Source organism: Aedes aegypti, chromosome 3, assembly GCF_002204515.2.
Source record: "Aedes aegypti strain LVP_AGWG chromosome 3, AaegL5.0 Primary Assembly, whole genome shotgun sequence".
NCBI classification, from domain to species: domain Eukaryota; kingdom Metazoa; phylum Arthropoda; class Insecta; order Diptera; family Culicidae; genus Aedes; species Aedes aegypti.
The window spans coordinates 18,782,498-18,795,469 of NC_035109.1; the positions used below are offsets into that span (position 1 = coordinate 18,782,498).

A 12,972-nucleotide genomic window follows, 5' to 3' on the forward strand; every position below is an offset into this window, starting at 1 on the left:
CTAACTCGATGGTCCCTTGGAACGCAGTTGCACTGGTTTTGTGTTCTGTAACTCGATACCTCCCTAACTCGATGGTCCCTTCAATATCGAGTAAGGGAGAGATAACTGTAATAATATTCCCACATAAACCAAAAGCTCTTTATTTGAAACCTTCAAGTAGACATGTTGTCACGATGTTACAATAAATTAGTCAGATGAAGTTAAGTATCTAGGGCTCATGCTAGATAAGAATTTAACTTTCAAAATCACATTGAGGGCATTCATGCCAAATGTAATAAATATGTAAAATGTCTCTATCCCCTTATTAATAGAAAATCAAAACTTTGTCTTAAGAACAAGCTTTTGATATTCAAACAAATTTTCAGGCCAGCCATGTTGTATGCTGTACCACAAGTTGTATGCTGTATTACAAGTTGTTGTAATACCAGGAAGAAAGCTTTGCAGAGAATACAAAATAAAATTTTAAAAATGATTCTGAGGCTTCCTCCCTGGTATAGTATCAATGAGTTACATTACATAGAATATCCAATGTTGAAACATTGGAACAAATGTCAAATAAAATAATTATTAATTTCAGGCAAAAATCATTACAATCTTCTATTGCCACGATTAATGCGCTATATGTTTAGCTTAAGTTAGGTTAAGTAAATTCAAAGGTTTTTTTTTCTCTTATAAGCAGGTGAAATCAAATCACCTGTGAAAAATCTGAACTGCTACGGCAAATGAAATGTAATATGTTGTTAACAAAATGTTAAATTTGTTTTACCAAATTAGAATGATAGTGTCGTCTAATAAGACAGAACAGAACACCTAGATATAAGTAATGAATGTAATGTTTGGAATGATCCTAATAAAGGAATTCAAAAAAAAAAGCATTCAAACTCATGAATATTTTTCTCCAACGGTCGGATTGAATTGCTCTCTTCAGCAAATTTGTTTATTATGGTTTGAAAATGAGTTTTCACTATGGGATGTTTGTACTTATTCCAGTAATGACGTGTTTGGAACATTTTTCAAAATTTCTTCATTGGTATTTTACATCGTCTTTGAGCCACCTTTACATCACCACCTAGAAAGCTAAAAAATTAACAGAACTCTTTGGAAATATGGGAAATATGGGAGATTGAATTCTCATTTTTTTGTCCTTCCTACTGTAAAAGCCCCTCACAACGAAAAGAGCAACGCAGTTACACAGAAGATGCTCAGCGCTTTCTGTTAATCTTGATATGTTCTAACTGTGCACAGTGATGTGAGGGCGGAAAAAAGTCAAAAAACTAACTTGCACCATTGATTCCCAAAATATTTTAGTATTTTTATACGATAATTGAATTTTCTTTTTCTAAGGTTTCATAGAGAACCTCTCTTATAAATGAAAATTGAAGTTTTAAGAGCATTTTGAAGAACTCGACCGATGTAATTTTATGTTTTGCTCCTTTGTAAAATATATGTAATCATTTTATAAGATACTAATGTAACAATACTGACGGATTCCATTTTCAAACCATTCGCTTGCTGGGCTCAAGTGCCGCACAGCTTGACGAAGCCAAATTACATGTTGATAACATAACGCCCGAAAAGTTAAGCTTCACCTAAACACTAGGATATTTATGATGCAGTATCTCGGAACCCTTACTTTCTACAAAGTTGCGGTTTTCAGCAAAGTTGATCGGTAGCCTTATGGCGTTTATTAGGAGAAACTTTCAATGCGTAATTTTGCCGCTATGTGGCGGTAGTGTGCATGCAATTTGGTCATATTATGGCACGTTCTATCTTATAATCCTGACCATCTAGATAGAATGGTCATGTCTTCAGCAAAGTTGTTCAATTGCTTGCAATCAATTTGAGGCAGCAGTTTTGCCGCTACAAGGTGCAAGTGTTCATTTAAATTTGGTCATATTCAAGTATACTAGCTTATGACACCGTGTTGGGGAAAATTTCTTCGTCGGGGAATTCGCTAGAAAAGGGACAAAGTTGAGAACTAACTGGTTCCAAAATGAGTCGCTGAATAGCGACAGTTAAACAAAATAGGTTATGCTAACAGGATCGTTGAATGGCGAAAGTATAGCATGTTACCACTTGATACCGACACGGTAATGCTCCCAGTGGGCATTTTGCTCTTTGAAGGAACCACCACGCTAGACAACGGACTAACATGCAACGTCCAGTGGCACAGTCGGAAAGCATTCCTCACAAAAAGCTTTCCGGCATGAAGCGGGAATCGAACCCACACTCTTTAGCACGATGCGGCTAAATGTCTGCTGACACTAATCGCATGGCTACGAAGCCCACGACCATTAATACTAACAGGAGCCAAAGGGCTTAGCATGATGAGCAAATGGCTTAAGATGGGTCGCTGAATGGCGGAAAACGAGAGCATTACTAGCTACTAACAGGAGCCAAAGGGCTTAGCATGGCAATGATATAATACGTCGAAAACTAACAAAGCGGTGTAAACAGCACCTCTCCTTCGAAGTAATACTGCAAGGTGGTGCCGTCAGATGAAAGGGATCCTAGGAGAGTTTTTTTTTAGTGGGTAGGCACACAACTGAATCCCACACAGCGCCACCACCAAATCTATACACTGGCATGTGCACGAACAATACACACAACAGGCCAGTTTTATGAAGAAATTTAAGCTCCTAGATGCATGCAAAAAAAAACCATGAACTGAACTCACTCGGTCCAAGAATTATGACACTTGAGCGGGCACGATTCCGTATGCTCTGCAGGTGTTCTGGCCCCACTATAGTGTCAAAAATCTTGAACCGAGTGGATTCGGTTCTATCGGTGGATAAGACCATATGTATCAGTGAACGAAATTCTATATTTTTTATTTGTAATTTATGAGTTTTTTTAACTTGTTTACATTATAATGGGTCGAATAGCATGTTAATATATTTGATAAATCTCGAAAATAATCTTATGGAACAACTAGATATGGACGACACACTTTCAAGATTTTTTTTGGATCCCCATCAAAGACATGATTTTTTTTTGTGAAATGATGTTAAATTCATTCTAGGTAGCCAATATTGAGAGCTAGGGCCTGTTATAATATTATGACTCTTTTACATGCACACTAGCGCCACGTACCCGACGGGTTCGGATCGGGTTCGGGTTTGAAAATTCAAAATATTTCTGGTTCGGGTTCGGGTCGGGTTTGAAGGCTATAAAATAATCGGGTAGGGGTCGGGTTCGGGCTTGAAAAAAGTCGGGTTTAGTCGGGTTTGGTTCGGGTTTGATGAGAATTGTGAACAGAGTCACAACCTGAAAGCTTTCATATGCATCAGAAACGATGAATTTATCATCTTTTCGAACTCGGGTTTTTCTTAGAAAACTTTCTCGGGTTTCGGGTCGGGTTCGGGTTTGAACAGCAAAAATTTTGCGGATTTGGGTCGGGTCCGGGTTTGCTTTACAATTTTTGTCTCGGGTTCGGGTCGGGTCCGGGTTTGAAGAAATAAAATAAGGGGCTTGCTTTACAATTTTTGTCTCGGGTACGGGTCGGGTTCGGGTTTGAAAAATGGGAAACCCGACCATCTCTACAAAATATTTTGCAATTTCGTTGAACGCGCCTTAAACGTAACATTATTCAGGGTGTCCACTCAAAATCAATTTTCCGATTCCCGGAATCCCAAGAAATTAAAAAAAAAAAAGTTGACAAAATGACCCTACGATTTGTTTTATTTTATTTTTTATACACAATAAGGACTATATCTAACTTATCTATGAATTATTTTTAATTAAATTTATCGAATACTGTGAGCTCAAAACGGTTTGAAAAAACTCTTTTTAACGTTTTGGACATAGGGATATAAAATATTTGTTGAAATATCCAAAAGACCGTCCACCCTTTGTATCTTTATGCCTCAGGAGTTATGCGTTAGACTTGCCCCATGACTGGTTTATGGATAAAATCTTGATCTGTTAAAACTCATCCAAGCCAGTTCTCCTCTTAAACTGACAGTGCACATTGGGGAATTCCGAACCCAAAGGTGGAAAAAATTGATAATTTTCACAATAGAAAGATAAAAAATAAGTTTTATAGCTCATTCGAAAGGAAATTTTCTCAGAAATCGATTGATGATGGTTTCATGAATGTGGGGCCACTCTGGGATCAGCTATGGTGCCCGTTTTGCCCCAATTCTTTGAAAATTTTAGATTTTAATGTTGTTTTGAGTAATGAGTACCACGCGTAATGAGTTAATTAATTTAACAACCATGCGGATTGGATTACCGAACAGCTCAATATAAGCGTCAAGTTATTTTGAATTAAGCATTATTAACTACAACGTCTTCAATCAAAATGTGCCATATTGAAATATATGGAAGACTTTGTTTGTTTATGATCACTTTTTCAGTAGTAGGGTGCAGGCAGAGCTACTTGGGCACTCCCACGCAATTTTATTCTCATGAAATTTCTTCAAAATGCAATTTTATTCTCATGAAATTTCTTCAGGTATGATTGTGTAACTAATTTAATTCTGAGTGATTTGTTTCAATCAGAAAAAAAACTGCAGATGGTTACTTAATGGATCCATTTTTGAGTGTTTTTATTTGTTTTTTTTTTTAATTTATGTGTAAAAGATCCCCATAATCTCCTATGTTTTAGGATTTAAATACTGTATCAAATACAGAATAAAAAAATTAATACATAATAAATTTAATTCGGAGATATCTGTTCAATTAATTAAGAAAGAAATCGTTATTAGGGGAATTGGGGCAAAAATAGCCAAAAAACTATATGCTCCCACTATCTCCTATCAATGAGGCTAACGGCAATCAATCATTTAGATCAATATCGTTTACCCAAACTATCGCACATCGTTGGGAAATGTTTGGAATTTGTGATATAAAAAGGTAAATTATTCACAATATGTTGCATAGAGCATAAATAATGATCATCATACATATTCTAAAAATTTAAATACAACTTATTTCTGCAAGCTATATTCATGATTATTAGACTATTTTAAAATTTATTTCAATATAAAAACACGTTGAAAAAATTTAAAACAAAAATTCCTCTTCAAAAATATTTCATTGTACATTTGGCCCCATAATCCCCTAAATTTCAATTTTTTTATAACGTTATCTGTGAAACATTGTTGAATGGACTAGAAATGATGGATTTCATGGGAAATAATCTCCACAATAAAACAGTTTTACTCAAAACAACATGAAAATCTAAAATTTTCAAAGAATTGGGGCAAAACGGGCAACATAGCTGATCCCAGAGTGGCCCCACATTCATGAAACCATCACCAATCGATTCCTGAGAAAATTTCCTCTCGAATGAGCTATAAAACTTATGTTTTATCTTTCTATTGTGGAAGTTATCAATTTTTTCCACCTTTGGGTTCGGAATTCCCCAATGTGCAGTGGCACGGGAAGTGTGTAGGACATGTCCTACACACAAGAGTACCTGGGTAGGACAGTCAAAGTTTTATCCTACTTATGATTTAATACGAAGTGACGTCGATCTATAGCCAGATGTAGATGTTCTTGGATTAATTACCATGAGCATTCCAGGAAGTATTTCTTGACAAATAACTGAAATAAACATGGAGCATTCAACAGTTCCTAAAGAATCGTTGGAAAAAATCAAAGATTGAATCAAAACTGGTAACACATTTGCCAGTAGCATCGTGTATCAAGGCACCATTGGAAGAAAATGTTGAACAATTCGTTCAGAATCATATTCCTATGATTCATAGTACATTTTAGACAATTTCTGAACCATTTACCAAGAATTCTCAGAAGTAATTTTACAATTAGCCCGGAAGTTTCTAGCTTCGGTGGTATCGAATTTGCACCACTGCTATCCAGAAATTGATAGTTTCTTCCAGTAAATTGTGTTAAACTACTTCGTGAATCTTTATTTTACAATTCTTCGAAGAATCCAAAGAAAAAATTATAAACAGTTTCACAGTATTTTTAAGTTTCAAAAAGGAAATTGTAGAACAATATCGCTGGCTATTGAGATTCAGAGTATCTTCTAGTTTTTGTCAAATCTGTCTTAAGTGAACTGGTCCGAAAAAGGATATAAATGTTGATCAAATAGTAAATAACTAATGCAGTTGATCTAAACCAGGTCTGCCTAAACGTTTTGAACCGCGGGCCAAATCTCCGAAATAAAATTGTGTGGCGGGCCATTTTTTTGTGTGCTATGGATCAATCTATCAAATCAAGTAGTGGAAAAAAGGGAAGTTTGGAAAAATTAAAGAATATATAAATGATTTTAAGCATAATGCTAAGAGTTCTATAAAAATCATTCCCAGAATTTAGTTATATTTTTTTCCAGGACTCTGTGAAAATTGTAAATATACTCATGAATGCTTTAAAATCCTTTTGAAAATCCTGCTCTGGATTATGTAAAAATGATGTCTAGGATTTTATTAAAAAAAAAGCTCAGAGTTCAGTAAAAAATACCCCAAAAAAACTTGCTTCACCTAACCTGCTAGTATGTAAAAAATCTGTCTTATAATTCAGAACCATGCTCTGGATCTTGGCGAAGATTTTTCTAAACAGGCTTCTACATGGTTCTGTAAGAATTGTACCTATGATCCTGTCAAAATCTTGCACAAGAATCATATACTGTTAGCATTACGAAAGCTACCGAGGAATAAGTTGCGGATTACGTTTTATAAGATCCTATGGATAGCTTATAAAGATTCTGTTTCAAAAAGGTGGATTGTATTGAAGATTTTGTGAGAATGCTGCCCATTATTTTTGAACAAAGATTTTTTTTGTGAAAAATTAAAGCCAGGATTCCATTACAGGGTTGTGTAAATTTCATTACCAAAAATCTGGTATTATAGTTAAGTGAATTTGAGTTTGGTAAACTAAGCCTTTCTGCAAAAACTTGTTTTCAACTTTGATAGAAATCCAAATTTGTCTATAAAATAATGAATAAAGTCTTAAGAGATAAATTGTTGTCCGATGATTGATATGTGTATGACTGTAAGCATGGTTTACTGAACTTCAAAAAAGTGTACTAAGAATCAATAAATTCAATAATTTTGAGTTGTTCATTCAGTCACTTTTTAATCAAATATTTAATGTACAAAATTATTAACTGAAATATAAACTAGGAATTAAATCGCGATTTGAGACTTGACATGTTTTAATTAGAAATAGATAGAATATTCAACGAGTCAGATATGTGAAGTCTTGAAACTAACTCGTGTAAAATGAACCTGCGGGCTTGATGCGGCCTGCGTGCCGTACATTGGGTACCCTTGATTTTACAAATGACCTTGAAGCTTATCCAGTCTACTGTTAATGATCAGAGTGAAAGCAGTCACTTTTAGTTTGCTGTCTAGGATTCCAAAAATATGGTTTTTTTTTGGGCCTCTGTGACATAAAGATTTTCCCAACGTTTGTCCTACCCAAGGTTTTGAATGTGGACGCGCCTCTGGAAACTGGCTATTACTTTTGACATTGACATTGGTTGCATCTTCCAAGCATTTTTTAAAAGGTTTGGTCAAGAATCTCGTCAAAAACTTATCAAAAATTTATATAAATCTGTAAAAATCCGTACAAAATCTCGTAAAGGCCTCATCAAAACTTTGCAATAGATTAAGGATTAGTCAAAGTAATTCAGACAAGGCTTTATGAAGAATCAGTATAGTAAACATCTCCAGAAATCCACCAAACGCAACTCTTAATCATTCTGTCCATGATTTCAGTAGATATCCCAAGAAATATGTTTTTTTTTTCGCTTAGCTTCCCGACAATCTCTACGAATCTACTAAGAATTTCAAGCAATTCTAGAATCCACTGAAAAGCTCATTTGCAATCTCCCAAGAAACACACATGTTATAATTGATGCATATTATCTCTTATATGACTAGATTTTGTCATATAAAAGTTGATATGCATCATTTATAACATGTGTGTTACTCGGGCTACTAATAACCATTTTAGTGATCTCTCAGAAGGAATTTTCGAGAAACTGTCTATTATCGATTCAATTTCCGTTACGATTCGAGCTAAGATCTCATTAAAAAAATCCAGAATTTAAATGGAAATCTAACAAGTATCTCGCTAAGAACCTTGCCAGGAATCCCTAAGTACCTTCCTAGAAATTTTGCAAAGATCTTAATCGTTAACTATCTCTATACGAGCTCACCAAAGATTAGTCACGATGCGGCAGTCGTACACTTCCTGAGATGTTTTTTAGTTTCGCCCTATTAAAATTTAAACAAAACGGTAGTTTTATATTTGAAATACAAATTTTCCCGGTGTGCTTTCCAAATTTCCGGGTATTTCCCGTATTTTTCCCGGTCATTTGTAATTCCCGGGTTTTTCCCGCTTTTCCCGGATTTCCCGGATGGATGGACACCCTGAATTATTGCAATCTCTTCACTATTGATAAGAGATTCTTCAAGTAGGTACCAAAGGAAATTATTTTGTAATGTAGTTCAAACAGTTTGCCCATATATTTGGTCGATTTTCTCCAGACAAACTTTAAGCTCGTTCGGACCCTCCTGTTGACGTTCAAACTTTTTCAGTAGTTTTTTTTCTTCTTCTTTCTGGGTAACTTCTGGGGTTCGAATGAACAAATTCGAGGGGAGTAACTTAAGGTCGCACGGGACGGTGTTTTAATCACCCTCTCCATTCGAAGAAGCAAATCTTAAGAACCACTCAATATATCGATGCGAAAAATAATGTATCATCATAATTATATATATATACAACAATTATCATCAAACTTTGCTTCTGCAAAGTTTTGATGATAATTGTTAGCATGAGACAAAAGATAGGGAAAATAACACGGTCTCGTCACCTTAACACCTACTTAAAAAGATGCAGAGAACTCTACGACCTCCCATAGGTGTTACGGGATATTGTGGAATGTTAATGGGATGGGAAAGGCCATTGGATACGTTTGGCAGACGTTCTGGTATCTATGAATAATATGTTGGCATTGGTTCATATTGGAACAAACTCACCGGATTCTGTATTTGCAACCTCTCTGCAATTCGACGTTCAATCGACCGTCCAAATTAAATTTTCTACACTTAGGGTGGTGTAAACGATCCTGATGGCTTTGGTCACCGTAGCAAAACACTGTACGCGTGAATGGAAAAATTGAATGCGGAAAAATAACAACACCGCATGCTTGGACTTCCGAATTGCACTCCGCTATTTAACACATACCTACGATCACTTAAGAACAAAATAAAACACTGGCGACAAAAAAAAAAACGCTGCGAAGATACTTTTGATCTCACGAAGCGACCAAAAAACGACAATCTGTTTAGTAAACAAACCGGCGCTTCCTGTTCTTGACCATCGCCAACGAACAGCCGGAAAAAAACAATCGATGAACAACCGATCCGCACAAAAATCGATGAAACCGCCGAGCAGTAGCGCTAGCGCTCCCGGCCGAAAGCACCACCGATAGCGCAGATGAAAAATGTGTTTCCCGAATTTCACTTTTTCATGGGGAATTCAACTTGATTTCACTGCACCGACACAACGTTCAAGTTTTATAACACTTTTTGCACGATTTTGGCATAGTTTTCTACCGAAATTTACGATATTTGCACTCGTTTGACACTTAGGGTGTGCACCATCTTCCTTTTTTTTATTCGAAGGAATTTTAAACAAAAATTCAAGAAGCCTTTTAGATATAAACAAGTTTGACGAGGGTAGGACAACGATTAAGTACAAAAATTTTGTTAAAAATAAAATCACAAAATATAGAATCAATACCTGTTTAAAAACCTTTTAATATAATCTGCAATTCATTTTTAATTTAATTTTTGGAAAACAATTTTCAGTTTGTACTAGGTAGCTCAATTCAATGAAAGAAAATCAAATACTTACCGGCACCCTCCATCGTGTACTTATAGGTCGGCATCGGGGGCTTCGGGATGAGCTTGGAGTAAGTCTCCGGCATCATCTCCTTGAAGCGATCATGATACGACAGCCTAGAACGCAAACGAAAAACAGTCAATATCTTTGATTTAAAAAAAAAAAACTACTGTAGGAACTCACCTCAAGCACTTCAGCAGCACCTCTTCGATGAACTTCGGCCTCGGATGCTCCGGCTCCAGCAGCAGACAACTATCCCAATCGTCCCAGCTCCAGCGGAACTGGAAGTTGCTCAAATGGTACGAAAACCAGTTGGCGAACCGATCGAAACAGCTCGTATTCATCGAGTCGATTCTCATGAACAGAATTTCCGTGGCCTGGGCCAACACTTGCGGCATCTTCGACGGTTGCAACTTGCACAGTTCAATCAAAATCGATCCGTAGCAAATATCCAGATAGCGTGGCGTGGGCATCTTGAACAATTCCGCAAAAATCACCTCGACAATGCAATACTCAAGAGGGATTTTATCCTTATAGGAAAGGTTCAACAGATTGGCGGCACAATCCTTGCGTTCCCAATGATGGGCTTCGATAATGGAGTGCAAATGTTCCTCGATGAGGAATCTTTCGATTGAATGCGCTCCCGGGAGAATGGGCCCGGCTGGACAATCCGTATAGTCGAACATCCGGTAAACGACCCACGGCATGGGATATTCAAACGAGTCCTGATGCGGCGGTGGATGAATCAAAGGAAGATTGTGCTGAAGAGCTTCGCACAGTACCGAATCGAAAGCCAGGTAGGGTCTTGGGATGTGCTTCTCGGCCCAATTGTCTTGGCGCAATTTACGGATCTGAGCCCAAAGGCAGTCCAAATATTCTTCTTGGGGATGCGGAGCATCGACAGACCACACTCTCAAAGAATTGTGATGCTTCTTCGTGCGCTTATTCAGAAATACTTCAATCCTCACCAGAAGATTCTCCAATGCTGATTCCTTCTTTTCGTACAATTCTCTTCCAACCCATGGCAGAGTGGAGAGTACAGCAAACACATACCAATCTCGGCGAACTTGCGGAACTGAATCCTCATTGGCTGCATCCACCATATTGTCCAACAATTGGAGCAAAGAATTCGTCGAGATGACGTGACAATTGACCAAATCCGAAAGAAATCTCAAAGCGTATCGAGCGGCATCCCATCGACATTGCTTCAAGCTCTCCTTGAACGTTTTCACCATATGGTCGACGAACTCGCCACCAAAATTGTAGTTTTTGGCATTCATCAGCCCAACCATCGTCGAATAAATGGTACACTTCTCCGGCATTTTGATCGGACATTCCGACAGGATCCGCAAAATTTTGCTCCGAAAGTTTCCCAAATCCGATTCCAGCACCGAAACTAACCCTTCCAAGTTGGACTCCAGCGACGAGGAACTGTTCTCACCAACTCTCAAAATCAGCGTCTCCAAACGCTCTTCCATCTCCTGGTTTTCCGACACCCGGCGACGTTTCCGGGACCGTTCTACGAAGACAAAAAAAAAGTTTAATCAGCAGTGCCCTAAAGAACTAGTAACTCTAGATGTTTAAGAAGCAATCATGATTTTCTAAATCAAATCAAACCATTTGGCTCCGTTATGCCTGACGGCGCTTGAGCCTACCAAATAAACGAATTAATAAAAAAAAAAGCTGGTAGCCCTATCCCAAAAGCCGCTCGTCGCCCTCTTTGGCTACGAAGGCAGAACGAGGTTAAAATCGAGCGACACCAAAATTGAAACTTACCTCCGTAAAAATCGCCATCATCCTCGTAAGCTCGGCGCCGGTTCATGTTTTTATTTTACTGCACGGCACTTCCGGAACGCGAACCGATATAATGGATTAGATTTCGATAGTATTTTGCACCGAATTATCGCGAAAATTAATGCCACCGAAAAGCAGAAACGAGAAACTTTTTGCGACGCTCACCGAAAACTGCAGCGCAGGCCGACGGAGCAAAATGACAGTCGTTGGAAATGTCATGAAGTGGTATAAAATGGGATAGGGTGGTTCGCAATCGCAAGAAAACAATTCGTACACGGAGAGATTAGACTACACAAAATATAAGTTCTTAAAACTCCACTTTGGGTAAACTGCATTTAGTTTTTAATCACGGTTGGGTTGTTTTGCCTCTCTCGCAACAGCAATGATGTCATAAACAGAGAGAGACGCACCGACCCAGCATCGATTGTCCGTAGAATAAGCCAAATTTGGATTATTTCTAGTTTACCTACAGTTAAGCTGTTTTCTACGGAGACTTCGAAAGCTAACGTTTGGTAGATTTTTTTGCATCGAGTTATCCTAAATTTGTTCCACAATTTGCCTGAGTGCTCCATTTTTACCCATTTTTATATTTTTTTTCAAAATTAATCAGGAGTTCAAAATACCCATGTTTTAAAGTTAGTGTTTAATACTTTTTAATGGGTAAGTTGACCTTGCCCATTTAATGAGTTAAGCTACTTTAGTGGAAAATGGGTACTAGAATACCCATTAATGGGTACTTCAGGGTAAGCCTTTCTTAGCCGAGTGGTTAGAGTCCGCGGCTACAAAGCAAAGCCATGCTGAAGGTGTCTGGGTTCGATTCCCAGTCGGTCCAGGACCTTTCGTAATGGGAATTTCCTTGACTTCCCTGGGCATAGAGTATAATCGTCATAATCGTACCTGCCACACGATATACGAATGCGAAAATGGCAACTTTGGCAAAGAAAGCTCTCAGTTAATAACTGTGGAAGTGCTTTTAGAACACTACGCTGAGTAGCCGGCTCTGTCCCAGTAGGGACGTTAATACCAAGAAGAAGAAGAAGAAGAAGAGTAAGCGTGTAGAAGCTGCTCAAAAAAAATCATGCAATGTTTTGCTCCAGGTATCTAGAACGGAGGTAGTTCAATATGTCAGAATGTTGACTTCACCATGTTGAAGTACCAGATGACAGCTGGTGGTTTTGGTTTGAAGCTGCAGTGAACTGGACTATCGAAATTCATACATTTTGCCTTTTGAAAGATGGAACGATTATTGCAAAACGAACCCTTTATGTATCGTTTTAGCATCGCCTCACATCTTGGCGTCGATAGGCTCGTGGTGTACGCACGACCATTCCGATCGCAAGGTCCTTGGTTCGATTC

General features: G+C 37.7%; 1 protein-coding gene across 1 annotated transcript in view; it reads right to left on the reverse strand.

Moving 5' to 3' along the window:
* Window positions 1–11,806, reverse strand: part of LOC5572517 (nuclear cap-binding protein subunit 1) — a 65,188-nt gene extending 53,382 nt beyond the window's left edge. The window contains exons 1-3 of the mRNA XM_001660406.2: window positions 11,599–11,806; window positions 10,006–11,341; window positions 9,835–9,938 (exon numbers count right to left, since the gene is read on the reverse strand). Coding sequence (XP_001660456.1) covers window positions 9,835–9,938; window positions 10,006–11,341; window positions 11,599–11,644 — 1,486 coding nt within the window. The 5' untranslated portion in view covers window positions 11,645–11,806. The remainder of the gene's footprint in view (window positions 1–9,834; window positions 9,939–10,005; window positions 11,342–11,598) is intronic.
* Window positions 11,807–12,972: the final 1,166 nt, after the last annotated feature.